At 43.1% G+C, this 15000-nt stretch overlaps 1 protein-coding gene across 1 annotated transcript in view; it reads right to left on the bottom strand.

The window, feature by feature from the left end:
* LOC123498164 (nephrin-like) overlaps positions 1-15000 on the bottom strand; it is a 64701-nt gene that overhangs the window by 27930 nt on the left and 21771 nt on the right. The window contains 2 exon segments of the mRNA XM_045245332.1: positions 2583-2711; positions 9148-9347. Of these exon segments, the coding sequence (XP_045101267.1) occupies positions 2583-2711; positions 9148-9347 (329 nt within the window).

Genomic DNA, 15000 nt, shown 5'->3' with positions numbered 1-15000 from the left:
CTTTTAATGCTACGGAGATGATTGTTTGAGTTCCCCTGAGTGTTTCATTCAGGGATGACACAGATTGCTTGTCGAACTCTCGCTAGTACCATGAAAATATCCGTGAAAACCACCGTAACCTCCACTAGAATCTGTTGAAAGTTGTCGGAACGAATGTTTGACGATACGAGTCTAGTCAGCTTAGTGTTAGACCGAGAAGCTGCTCTTTTGCCTCATACTGCTCCTCTCTTCCCTGTATTACATGATGGTCTTTATAAATGAAATAAGGTTACTTACACATCCCCGCCCCCTCTCTCTCTCTCTCTCTCTTTTTAATACCATGTGGGCTTTTCACGGGAATTTATGGGCTAAAGGGGATACTTATTAAGGGTACCTCCTATTTCAAAGCCCACCCGCTAGGAAATCGTTGCCCCGAGTGAGGAAGCCCAACCTACACTCAGACCATAGACAGGATTCGAACCCGTGCGCTTGGAGACCCATCGGATCCCAAAGCACGCACGGATCCACTGTACCACGGCGGCCCCCCCCCCTCTCTCTCTCTCTCTCTCTCTCTCTCTCTCTCTCTCTCTCTCTCTCTCTCTCTCTCTCTCATGAACAGTAGATAATCCGTCATGTAATAAGTTGATAGAGCAACGTTTTAGACATCTGCAGAGTGCGTAAGGAAACAGAACCTCGTATGATAGACTGTTCTGGTTTCTCTGAATGGAACAGATAACATGGTGCCAGGGATGTTGCTCGTCTTAAATTCTGTGACAGGAGGTGAGGTGATTAGTGCTAACTCATCGATCCACTCATGGTGAGAGCAATAGGTGTCTTAATTGGATCATCTCTTCCTGAACAAGCTTGTCTCCTTTGCTTATTGACACGAGAACACTAGATAGATAGATAGATAGATAGATAGATAGATAGATAGATAGATGTGTTTATTGGCCACAGGTTTGTCGTATTTTCTGCTGAATAATTAGGTATACAACGTAGCAACTTCCAAAATCATTTCTACCTAATACTCCATATATACAGAAGCGAATGCATACTGAAACAAATTGTGGCATAAATAAGCAATCAAACAAGCACGCACTCCTGGACCATGTCAGACCTTAACCCTTTCAATACCAGGACACATTTTTACCTTGAGATTTGTGTATTATTAGACCATTTTATTGACATTAGGAAGGGTCTATGGAGGGTAGAAAATTAATTGCCACAGTCTTCAATATTTTAATCCCCAACATAAGTTTCTGAAGCTGTATAAAATCACCATGTCGTAATCAGAATTAATATGGAAACACGTCATGGTACTGAAGGGGTTAACGTTAAACAAAGTCATCTTCCTGATACTTTATACTAGTCACATTAAAAACTTCCGTAAGCACTTTGTTTTCTTAAAGTCTAGTGTTTAACTCAAGCACATAATATTAAACGTATATAGGGCTCAGAGTCATGGTGTCTAGCGTTCTTTGTTTCCTGTAGCCATTGTTCTTTTTGCTATTTGTCTCCATTATTGGCGAATTCCTCGAACGAAGCACAACAGGGAAAACAAGCACACAAATAAGGTGGGAGGATGGAGAGCGGGAGGAGACAGAAAGCTGCAGCTGTACGTTGTCTGCGGAGGTTTATGGTACGGCCTGACCTTCGCCTCGCCGACTTAAGGGTTTCTTAATGCCTTCATTGCTTTAAATACTTTGGAATGTCTTGCTTCATCTTATTAAATGCCTTTGAGATGTAGTTTCTATTAAGTGAGTAAGTTGAATCCTATAAATCTTCCATCCTCAGAGTGCTCGGAGGAATGAGATCTGATGCCTGATGTATCCAGATTGCTCCTGATGTTACACATTAATCACAGAGTATATTGATGTGATGTTTCACTTAATGATTGTACTTGGAAATTTACATCTCTTCAATGCAGTACTGCTTTGACATGATAAAGAGACGCTTATTGCCGTGACCAGAGGAGTTTAAACTAGGTACCTGTATGTCTTTGCTAGGCGGTCATGGTAACCAGGCATGCTGAGAGGAATCAAACTAGGTCTGTTCCTCCGCCAAGACATATGAAGCAAGGGAGGCGTCGTATCTAAATCTCTCCTAACGGTCTTGGGAGGCGTTTGTCCCGCCTATGGAGTTTTTTGGTGAGAATCTTTTATGGAATAGATGTAAGCTTTCAGTAGTCGTCTAGATTACTAGCTGACAGTTCCTGCATTAGTTTTTGAACACGTTTGGGTAGAGGATCTCCAGTGCTGATTATGTATTCCTCGCCGCTGTGTGTAAATGAGAATCGTAACCAGACTACTTGTTGAATGTAATGGTAATGAGTACACTCTTCAAACTTTTCTTTCATTTCTTTTTCTTTCTTGTTTTATTCATTTATCTGTTTTGTTTATCATTTTTTTTAGAACGGGTCTCCAAATATGTTTGTTCTTTATCTTCACTTACCTGTCAGTGAGAAATTGGCTAAAATAATGGTAATGTTAATGCTACTTCTGGTAATTCCTGCTACTACTACAATACTATACTACTAACACCGCAACAACCACCACTTTTGCTATATCTTGCTTACCGAACACTAGACGCTTCATCACACTTACCTCCCTGAGCGTTGCAGGTGAGGATGACCGTCTCGCCGCTCAGATAAGGCCCCACCACCCTGCTGGAGGTGATCCGGGGTGCCGCTGCCTCCTCTGCGCCCTCCACCACACTCACGCTCTCTGGGGGAACTGTTAAGTACATGGGGGTTACTGTGTGTGTGTGTGTGTGTGTGTGTGTGTGTGTGTGTGTGTGTGTGTGTGTGTGTGTGTGTGTGTGTGTGTATGTGTGTGTGTGTGTGTGTGTGTGTGTGTGTGTGTGTGTGTGTGTGTGTGTGTGTGTACATTCCTTGACTTCATAAGAGCCTACAGAAGTAAATGACGCGGAAACTAAATTTGAATGAGCAGCATTTTACAGGTTTTCTCGTCAGGGCTTTCAGTCAGCAAGGGTCTGCATTTGGCACTAAAATGTCTTAATTTCTTCGCTAACAATGACGTAAGAAACTTGTTAAATGTTTTATATTTTTACAAGTTAAATAGAATCTGGCGTCATTCTCGTTTTGGCAGTGCTCTTGCGGCGCCGAGTTAATTAAACCATCAATCAATCCCTCACTCAAAGCCCTCGCTCTCGCTCTCTTAAAGGCACCGTTCCTGTTGTAATGAAATATCCTTCATCTTGTTAATGCTGCTGTGTTATTTGCATCTATATTTCCACGTTATGAAGCAGCAGCCAGAGAGATTGCATTCATTGCGGCTTAAATACGGCAGTAAAAGGAAATAGAGATTATATTGAATTCTCTTCATGAAATCATCCATTGTGACATTTCATTTATGTTCACTCGCTGTGCAGTGGAGGCTAATCACTGGCTGAAGAGTCTGTAGTTATCGTATGTGCTCCATGCAATCGCTAGCATTAACTTTGCTGGAAATGCTTCTGAAACACGTGCATGAATTCTATTATCATATTGGAACACATAGATATTTGTCGTTATAGTTTGTCAGAGTGAGGACATTCTCTATAACTCTGGGCAGCAGTTACAGTCCAGGTGGAAAGATTTCCGTGCACAAGAAAAGTCTCCCAATCGAAGGGCGATTCCGGCCATTCCTCCTCCACCGTCACGAAAGAAAGAGAAGAGTGGCAAAAAAGGAAATAAAACCTAGCTCGGCCAAACAAGTAAATCACCAGAGGTACCTGAGCCCACACTGGAGTCCATAAGCCACTACGCAATAGCCATTTTTGGCACCAACGAGGGCTGTCCATGCCTGCCTTGGTCACGCTCTCCCTCATCGAGATCAGGAAGATTATGGACGCCCCTGGGATCTCGCCTGGTAAAAAGGTAACGCCGGCACCGATGTGAAAGACGAAGGTTATTTCGCCTAAAACTTCCATCAGGCATAGGAAAAAAAACAGAAATTGGCCATTCTCAACGCATTTTCTGTCTTCAAGGCAGTCGCAAACCTCTTGGAAAAAGTAACAACTGAATATTTAGCGATAAGTTTAGGGATCATGTCAAGATTAGCGAACCCTCCAGCTCTGCTTGTTTCCCGGCTCTCCCTCCGCAGCTCTTTCAAACAGCCGGCATGTATGAATGAATATATGTTAAGCAAAACTAACCTAACCCTAACTTTAACCTAGGTTAGGTTGGGTTAGGTTAAAGTTAAGATTAGGTTAATTTTGGTTATCATGTTTTAATTCATACGTCATGTCAGTTGAGTGAAAGAGCTGCAAAGGAGCCTGGAAACGAGAGAGCTGGAGGGTTCGCTAATCTTGACATGATCCAAGTTTTATTTTGTCTTTTAAAAGAAATCAGATGAAGAAACTCTCTGTCGGTCAGTGACGCCTCAAAGCAACGGTTGCGTTGATTCACACACACACACAGATTGACCAATCACTGCAAGTGATTTATCAGGAAAAGGCTTTATTCATTCAAAACAAGCGGTTTTGAGAATTGAAGTGATTGAGATGGAGTGACAGCAATCTTCATGAAGAATATTGTTAGCATGTGGAAAACAGACTGATTGTGTTCATTTTTTTTTTTTTTTTTTTTTTTTTCAGGAAATGCAGCTCCCCTCATTTGTAAAAGGGAGAAAGAGGCATTTTGTTTTAAGAAAGAAGAATCTCACACCTCAAGAATAAACAATCCTTGATTATTGCTATTGTTCAAGAAAGAATATTTCCCTTTATAAAAGAATACTTCTCGTGAGGAAGAAGCTTCTCCTAAGAAGCATGGATCAGAGAAAGGAAAACTCTCTTCAGGACAGAATATCCCACCTCATAGAAAGAAATGTTCCTCTTCCAGAAGGAAACATCCCTCTGAAGAAGGAATATTTGGGCGTGAGTGAGGTAGAAATGGAGCATCAAGACAACGAGTACTGCAGGAGAGACTGCCACTGTGTCTGCACCAACACGAACAAAAACAGGTGGTGGTGAGTATGGTAGAACCTATATGGTGGTTTTAAGATTGTCAGGAAAATCTACAACGACGTGAAAATGTACAAATGCTTGACACAATGCTTACAATTATACTTTTGCACAAGGCTTGGTGCAGGTTGTGGCCGGGTGGGCAGAGCTAATGATCACTGGGTCCCAAATACGAATTACTGGTGAATTTAGTAATATTCTGCTATTATCGAGTAGCTGATATCTTCGACATGTTGTTATGATATCCTTTTGCCGGGAGGCGCCATGAACCTCTGCAGGCGTCAGTTCGGAAACGTTCTGCCCACCTCGCACTGGAAAAGGCTCCATAGAAATACAAGTTTACATACCAACCATACAATCCTCATAATATAAAGTCTATAAAACGATGTAAACAGATTACATATATGAAAAGAATCTCATTATCACCACCACCACCACCACCACCATCACCACCACCACCACCACCACCACCGTTACCACCACCACCACCACCACCACCACCACCACCACCACCACCACCACCACCACCACCACCACCACCATCATTACCAGTCTTCAACACGAGGATGCAAATCCTGCCTCAGTAATACGCCTTTGATAATGCGTTTCAATTCCCAGGAGGAAATTTTCTGACATTATTTTCCTCTCACCAAAGGAAGCATTAGTTTACGCGTAGTTCCTTCTTGGAAAACCTAATCACGGGGTTCTTATGAAAGTGTCACGCGTCGCTCATTCTTCTTCATTGCTGCTGTTTTGTTTTTGTTTTTCATACGGTCATAACACCTCGCCTTGATTTAACTTTCTTATCTATCATGTTTTACAAGCCACGCAATCTACGCTTCAGTGTTTTGAGTGATTTTTGCTTATTTCTTCTTTTTATGTAAGAGGTCCATCGGCCAACGTAAAAAAGTTATGAGAAAAAGAAAAAATACTATGCCAATTTCATAGGATGTCAGATATACTATTTACTTTTATAACTGAAAAAAAAATAGGGTATGTGTCATGAAACATATCTCTTGAAAGACTTCAAACAGGCAGGGAGTTCAGAGATTACTAGACAAAAGGATGAATGACTGAGAGTACTGGATAACTCTCGCGTCAAAGGGTTGGATAAAATAAGGATGATAGAAAGAAAAAAGTCTTGTGGAACGAGATCGCGGAATGAGGAGAGGCATGCAGTTAGTAAGATTAGAAGAGTAGTTGTCATGAAAATAGTGGAAAAATATGGCAAGAGATGAAACTCTGCGGGGATGAGAAAGAGGCTGAAGACAGTCAGTTAGGAGAGGAATTGATAAGACGTAAATAGCGTTATGGGAGGAGTCTCCCCCTCCACACCATACATGTGGAACATACTTCATACATGGTCGGATAAGGCCCCTGTATAGAGTTAGCACCTGAGGAGACGAGAAAAAACTGTCAAAGGCGACTCAGAATGCCTAACTTCATAGAAAAGATGTGAAATTTCCAGCTTAGATTATAAGTAAGAGACAGACCAAGGATATTCAGTGTAGAAGAGAGGGACAGTCGAGTGTCATTGTAGAAGAGGGAGAATAGTTGTCTGCTAGAATTTTCTGCGTGAATTGATGAATAAGCATAATCTTTGCCATCCTCCAAAGTTATCCGTGCCTCGAACTGAACTTATCTAAATTTATTGAACATGTAATGCCATTTTAAATTTGATAGACGTCTGTCGTAATATCCTTTTATTTGGTGTTTTCTTATTAATATTTGTAATCCTTCTAAAGTGCCTGATATCCACTGAAAGCCAAATCAATTCAAACTGTAATTAATTTCAAGTTCAATTTAGGAATGTTGTAATGCCATGAATATACTGACTTGAAAGCTATATCTTCTCAAACTAGAATTAGAAGAATGCTTTGATATCCTAATATCTTGAAATTTTTATCTCATTTACTTTTTTTTTATCACACGGCCGTTCTTTCCTAATACAACCCAGTATGAGATCCCCCTGGAGACGCGAGGTAATGTCATTTTCACGCCGCTCGTGCCTGCTTGCCTCTGAAAACACGGACAGCGATAAAGCTCATAAGGCATGTCTGGTGTAATCTCATAATCTCCAATAATGTCACCTTCCGAGACGCCTTCAGCTGTGCCGTCTATCCAATACAAACCCACGCCCCGCCATTACGTCCCCCCCCCCCAACATCGACAACTCTCTCTCTCTCTCTCTCTCTCTCTCTCTCTCTCTCTCTCTCTCTCTCTCTCTCTCTCTCTCATCCCCTGTCCTTCCCCTCCACACACACACACACACACACACACACACACACACACACGTACATGCCTTGTTCCCCCCGTCCATGCAGTGTGGGCGGGTGGGTTGGATACAGGCGGTTGAAGGGGAGAGGGGGTTACAGTGGGAGAGGCGAGTGAATTATCTTTCAATGAGCTCATTTGGGTTGCATTATTTCTCCCTGATGGATCGAGTATCGTTCAGAGCATTGGGGTTTTATTCAGGAAAACAGCCTCTTGAGTTTTGAAGCGGCTGGAGCTCGCCGGCCGCGCCCTTTGCGATACCAGTGATTCCGGGAAAGACGGCGTGGCAGGAAATGCGCATTGCATACACTCACTGCAAGTCAAGAGGCACTCGCGATAACAGCTCGTGTGTACTCACTGCCTCGGCGAACCGTCGCTTCCATTTCAGTGACAAAAGCGGCGTTTTTAGCAAAGTGGCTTTATCATTCCTCTCGAGCTGACGACTCACCCCGAGGACAGCGGTGGCGGGGAAGTTCGAGGAAATAGTGTCCTCAGCCGCAGTGTGCACGCCTATTCATCTTCTTAATTGACGTTTCAAGTTGTGTTTTTTCAGTTGGCCTGACGTTAAAAGGAAAGGGTCGGCGAGTGTGCGTGGCGGGAGGCAGACCGGTGGGTAGAGTGAGGAGGCTGGCGTGGTCTACCTGCTTTATATATACACTGGTACATTTTTACTCTTTCCTGTACTGTAGTTAAGAGAGCGAGTGTATCCGGCAACCTTTAGCCACGCTGGGATCAGATTTATGCTTTTCCACAATTAATTAGGACGGGGTAGGATAGCGACAGAGTGTGCTGGCTTCAAGTTGTCGCTGTTCTCTGAGGCAGTGGCTGTACTACATGGAGATTACGAGTGGATTTAAACACCAACATACGAGAGCTGTCGATTCCGCGGCACGGACTTCGAGTAGAGTGACAGCCAAGGCCGAGGAGTGGAAGACCCGCCCAGAGAGCGAAGGGAAGCGAGATTAGGCTGCCAAGAAAGATGGAGATGAAGCGAGTTTTATCAGACACGACCTTCATTTAGTGTGTGTGTGTGTGTGTGTGTGTGTGTGTGTGTGTGTGTGTGTGTGTGTGTGTGTGTGTGTGCATTTGTTCGTTGTCACTACGTTCCGTCCTACCGTAAATATTTTATTGTTATCTGCATGTGATTAATTTTAGTGGTGAAATATTTTGTACCCCCCCCTCTCTCTCTCTCTCTCTCTCTCTCTCTCTCTCTCTCTCTCTCTCTCTCTCTCTCTCTCTCTCTCTCTCTCTCTCTCTCTCTCTCTCTCTCTCTCTCTCTGTGTGTGTGTGTGTGTGTGTGTGTGTGTGTGTGTGTGTGTGTGTATTCGGCGGATGCACTGTGCAGAAATGCATATGCACATATTTAAATGTAATTCTGTTTAATACTAATGGGACACGTATTTACATGCACTATATAAATGCGCGAGCACACACACACACACACACACACACACACACACACACACACACACACACACACACACACACACACACACACACACACACACACTCTCTCTCTCTCTCTCTCTCTCTCTCTCTCTCTCTCTCTCTCTCTCTCTCTCTTCACACACACACACACACACACACACACACACACACACACACAGTACAATTTTTTTTCTTTTTTTTATGAATACTTCCATACACACAAACACAAACACACACGCCGATAGAGGCCAGTACGTAGGCCATCAGCGCGTGTGAGGCTCAGGAAAACACAATGGGAGGAAGATAATACTATAACAGTGAGGGGAGGTGGCTATGTAGAGGTGGACACACACACACACACACACACACACACTATCTTTTTCTTAGTACACTCTCCTACAACAGCTTGGTTTTAAGGAAGCACAATTAAAGTTAGTGCAGCTCACCATTGTTCCTCCGCGTTGTGTGAGGCATTGTGAAGTGAACAAAGAGAGCGATACTTACCCACGAGGGCGAGGCTAATGCGGGTGGTCTTGGTGGCCTGCAGGCGGAAGTCGACCCGGCAGGTGTAAAGTCCCTGGTCGGCGGGAGTAAGGGCGGCCAGGGTCAGAACAGCCGTCACTGCCCCCACCTGTAGCCGCGCTCGGGACCCCAACACCTGCTCGTCCCACCATCGCGCCTTCTCCCCGCGCCGCTCGTCCACCCTGTCCGTGTGTCACCCTCTTTAACAAATCTCACATTATACTCGTTCCCTCCCCTGATATATTGACACAACTGTAAAAAAAAAGTCAATGTGTCGTTTTCCCCTGTGTTCCCGAAAATATGGTGTCGAATTCTATTATAAAGGCCTACATTTTTTGGTAACAAGCTGCCACCACAGTGCCAGACCCGTGCACGTTCATCACTCTGTAATTTAATCACCAGCATGTTGCAAGGGTACGAGAGAGAGAGAGAGAGAGAGAGAGAGAGAGAGAGAGAGAGAGAGAGAGAGAGAGAGAGAGAGAGAGAGAGAGAGAGAGAGAGATTTAGTGCAGTATGGAAAGAATACAACAGCATAAGTTATGAGGTATATATTAAAAAAAAAGTACCTGGCATTTCTTTCAGTTACCTCCCCCCCCCCACACACACACAAACACACACACACACACCTTGCACGTGTCACCCCTCAGGCTTGAAATATTACACCTGACGTAGTACAGAAGCCCTTTGTGAGGATCAGAGGCCACCACTGAGTGATTGTACATAGTAGTGTTCGTAATACCAGTTGCATCTCAATTACGTATTGTAACAGTAGACTTAGATGGTGTTTTATTAGAATAGAGAGTAATTGTACTTATTTAGTTGTTCGTAATATGGCTTACACTGTATCACTATCACATATTAACAGGAAAAGCAGGATATATTTGGGATCCGTATATATCTGTTTCGTCCCCATGATGTCGTTCCGTGAATTACGAGTGCATCAAGTATTCAGCGCCTCGTTTTCGTGGTGGGCCGCGCGCCGCACAGGAAGCAGCCACTAAGTCTGTGAGACGCGAATATACTTCAGTTACCGCCACTGAAAACTTATCCCGCAACTGTAGCTTTCGTAATTATCCAAAGATAATTAATTCTTGAGCGTCCAGTTGTTGGAGATCAAACTAGTCTTGCAATTAGTTTAGCTAATGAATACCCGAAACTTAGAGAGAGAGAGAGAGAGAGAGAGAGAGAGAGAGAGAGAGAGAGAGAGAGCTTCGTGCCGCTTCCGTGTCGTTGCTCCAGAGGGTTTTTTTCCGCTTTGTCCTCTTGGGAAAGGGTGAACCATTTCGTCTTTGTTGTGTTGTCCTTCTTGGCTACGAAAACATCCATTTGTCTTTATCACTCTTAACCCCGACACCAGGACATTAGCAGGATTCCTTGGCCTGAAAAGCAATACGAATAGCATCGAACACCTTTTCATCCTCTTACTCTTTCCTATCCCCCCTCAGCAGGTGTGCGGGAGATTCGTGAGAAGTGAGGCAGACACCAGCTTAGCAATTCTTCCAGGATTGCACGCAGGGTGAAATATATCACATCTGAAATGGAGGAACTTTTCGAATTTACTCCGAATATAGAAACTGCTTCACTAAATTGTTAGAATTTAAGGAAAAAACTGCTGGCTTAGCGCGGAGCACTGCATTCCCCCGGGGCGGCTTCAGTACACATTTGAGGATCTCCCAAACCAAATTTACTGGGACCCGTGTCAACTCCCGGATGTTTACGGCAATTTGGCAATACCACAAATTTCTTGCCTCCCGAAAATCGCTGGAAACGCACACAGATGGAAGACGAGACGCATTTCAGCCTGAGTGACCTCGTGTGTAACGCGGCTATAAGGAAGGGAAAGAAGCCGTGCAGTGAACACCCAGCGCCTTGCTGCATTAAGACATCTCCCGTGCGCCAACTGCTGCCGCTGCTGCCTGACAAGGCACGGTATTGGTCTCATCAGGTATTCATGGTGGATTTCCGAGGGCGGACAAATACTCTCATGGTGTCACAAGCATTCCTGCGTCTCTTCAGATTGCTATGCCGCGGGATGGCTGCAGGCACACTTCATGGCCTTCCCCGCGCCAGATGAAGCTTATTAATTAGGTAACATCCGGAATGATGTGCCTGTACGCCGCTACTTGGCGAGTACAAAGCCTTCTTGGAACACAGCTGAGTCTGAGGCTGTAGTGCTGGAGGAGTCTCAGGTGAGAGCAGTGGCGGTGAGCGATGAGGAGGATGCAGTCAGGAGAGTGTTTGCCAGGCGAGGGTGGTGTGCGGGGCGTGACGAGTTGGGGCGAGGGTGAGGCGACCCAGGTGCAGGACGTGGTGGTATGAGGACGTGTGTGAGCGTCATACAGTTATCCCTCGTGTGTTTCATTGGGTGTCAGTTCAGGGTAATATGCAGCGCCTTGTCGCAAACACTCTTTCGGAAAATTGATGTTTGAAGGTGCTTGAACACGGATTTCCTCTTGGAGTGTTTTGTTGCCTTGAAAAAGAAAATTTATATATATATCATGTAAAGGTTTAAGTTATTTCAAGCAGCACAGTCTCATAATCAAAACTGATCTTCTGCGGGGCATGAAAACGACAAAACTTGATAAAACCAATCTTTATTTCCTTTGTGAGGTAACATATAATTGCGTAAATTCCAAGAAGCCAACGCTCTTAAATATCAAAAGAACTTGCTAGATTAGGAGGCTCTTTCAATTCCACACACATCTCGAGGTTGTAATTACGGGATCCAGGCTGAGAGACTGAAATCTAGTAAGCTGCCAGACTTAAATTTGCAACTTTGCAACTTTGTAGCTTTGCAACGTTTGCAACAGATTTGTAAATGTGTATCATACTTATACTGCTCTGTTTCATCTAAATATATGTATTGTAACTAAAGATTTTGTGTTCTTGTGACCATTGCTTAAACAATAAAGTTCTGAACACACACACACACAAAAAAAAAAAAAACGCAAATGCGCTATATAAACATATTCGTTTACATTAATACTGCATTATTGCAGTTTCCTTTGGGTCATGCTGATGTCTCGTGATCATTACTTTGATAAAATAATGGAAAAAAAGTTCCCCGTATCAAACACGCTATATCAGCATAGTAATTATTTGTAAACATTAATAATATATACAATTTCATAGTTCCCTTTGTGTCGTCTCGTATCTAGAAACGATAATGTTCTGTTCAGTTTGATTAATTTTGGTACAAAAAAACATTATACGAGTGCATTAGTTGATGCTCTGAAGCGTAGCCTTAGACTCGGCTACGAAACCTTTGATCTTAGTAAAAAAAAAAAAAAAAAGCCTCTCTTTGCTCTGTTGTGCATGCAATTTAATGTATCATCAGAAATGTGCGACAACTCAGGCAATGTGAAACCTTTGAGATGAATCGCTGTGTATGTAAGGAGGAGACTGCTTCGGAAAATCTTAAAGAAATGTGTTTTGGAACTGTAAATGTGATTATGTCGGTAACAAGTAACTCGGCGAATGGTTCTGTCACTCAGCGCACAGAGAAACTCTTGAAGGAAGTTAGGTGGAGTTTGACAAGACAAAGAAGCGTTTTGGAAAGAGATTGAGGAGGAGGAGAAGATGTAAATTTAGTCAACACAAAAGGCCTCACCAGAATGCAATCAAGGGACTGACTGCGAATGATCTTTGAAAAGTATATCAAGCGTGATTTGTAAAGGCAGAGATGAGGCAGAAGGAAAGCTGTTGTCAACAATCCAATAATAAAGATTAATTTGGCCAAAACTCGTTGAATAGATGGAGCACAAACACACAAGAGGACACAATTGGTTCGCCAAGAAAAGAACTGAAAGAAAAGAACAATGAGAGGAAGTGACGAAAAGACCAATAAAGAACAGGAGAAAGTTTGTGGGAAAGAGGAAAATAGGCGGACATGTTTTTATAAAGCCAACTGTTAAAACGAAGAAGAAATAGATAAAATAAGTAAATAAATCCTGGAAAGATGGGAATTGGTAGGCAGGCAACATTCGCAGACCTTGAAGAACGCTTACGAAAAGAATTGATTGGAATGCCTCCCTGGAATGTCCTAAAAATGATCCAACTGTGGCAATTGAAAGAGGAACTCGCGGCATTTTTGCAAGGAAGCCAGTGCCAGTGAAGCGTTAATGGAGAGATGAGAGGCAGTTTTGGGGGAAATAGAGAGTGATATACGTGACTCATAGGATGGTCTCTATGTGTGTGTGTGTGTGTGTGTGTGAGAGAGAGAGAGAGAGAGAGAGAGAGAGAGAGAGAGAGAGAGAGAGAGAGAGAGAGAGAGAGAGAGAGAGAGAGAGTATTGTAAAGGAAACGAAAGCCCAACAATTATTTTTTTTTTGGCATTACATCAGGACATGAAGCCTATCTACTGGTGACACTGTTTCTAATATGAGCGGAGTGAAGGTGTTAGCCAGCTAATAGTAAGTGTTTGCTGGAGTGAAAGAACACCTGTAACATATCAAGCGACTGTTAGTGAAAGTATCGTTATATTTTTTTCTTTTTTCATGTAAGAGGGGGAAGCTGGACAAAGGCAACATAAAAAAAAAGAAATAAAAAGGTCACTAAGTTGTCAGTCCCTTGCACATTCGAGAGTTAGCACCCCCAATAAAAAAAAATGGATAAATGTCTTGAAACCTTCCTTTTAAATGAAGTTAAGTCATAGGAAGTTGGAAATACAGAAGCAAGTAGGGAATTTGAAATCTCTTCGTCGTTATTTTGCACACGTCCTTCGATATAAATAGAATGAAGAGAAGTCCAATGCATAATCCTGATAAGATGATAACTAGAGAAAGATAGGGAGGAAGAAACAGGCTCTTAAACAGTGATAGATGAATGGATTACGTCATTATATATCAAACTGTTTGTGCTGAGTGTATGTTTTTAATAGATTAGATATGTTTGTAGATAGGGGTGGCAGGTGAAGACAGGTAGGCATGCTATATACACACAAGGATCGCCACGTGTAAGCCTAATGACTTCTTGCAACTTCCTTTGTTTTCCTTTTGTCTTCTCTTTTTTTTTCATTTGTTTCTTGTAAATATCAGACTAGAACATAAACAAAAATAAAAAAAATGATGATGGAGAAGAACACTGACTTATTATCTTGGAATTAAGAAAGGATATGAACAGTAATATTTTACGACACTGAGGAAAATGTGGTGTACTTCTGTAAACGAACCACGTCCGACGTCCGTCTCCCCCTCGCCCACGCCGCCGCCCGAGAGGTCCCGTAACTCAGGCAGCGAGGCGGGAGTTAGGCTGATTGATTGCACTGTTGCCAATACACTTTTTTTCTCTCTCTCTCTTGCCATTGGGTGCGCTTAGAAATTGTGCACGTTTTGCTAAGCCCTACGTTCTCGAATTACCACGACCTTAGGCAATTTGGATGCAAGTTGAATGGGAAAGAAAACTAAATTGATCCATAAGAAAAGAGGCGCCGCAAAGAGAGATGACTGGTAAGTTGGGAGAGCATAACTGTACGTAGAAGGCAAGTAACAGACATTTACCACACTTGCTTGAGTTATAAGATGGTCTATAAGAAGAAAGGCGCTAAGAGAGAGCATAAACAGTGCGTATACATAACAGAAGCAAAGTAAAGGCAAATAACAGACACGCATCACGCTTACTACAGTTGAGATTGAAGGCATTTATGTTCGTGATGGATTACCAGGGGAAAGTAATGATGGGTTGACGTGATGGAATGCCGACAGAAGGGTAAAGGTAAGTGGCAAACGTATCCCAGCTGTTTGAGTTGAGTGTACTGCGTTGGTGTCAGTGATGAATTGCCAGGGGGAGGTGGCTGCAATGATGGAGTGCTGTAGGGAAGTGGAGGAATGATGTGAT

This window comes from Portunus trituberculatus, chromosome 47, assembly GCF_017591435.1.
Source record: "Portunus trituberculatus isolate SZX2019 chromosome 47, ASM1759143v1, whole genome shotgun sequence".
In the NCBI taxonomy this organism is placed as follows: domain Eukaryota; kingdom Metazoa; phylum Arthropoda; class Malacostraca; order Decapoda; family Portunidae; genus Portunus; species Portunus trituberculatus.
The sequence above is the reverse complement of the archived record's forward strand: the minus strand, read 5'-3'. Positions and strand labels throughout refer to the sequence as shown.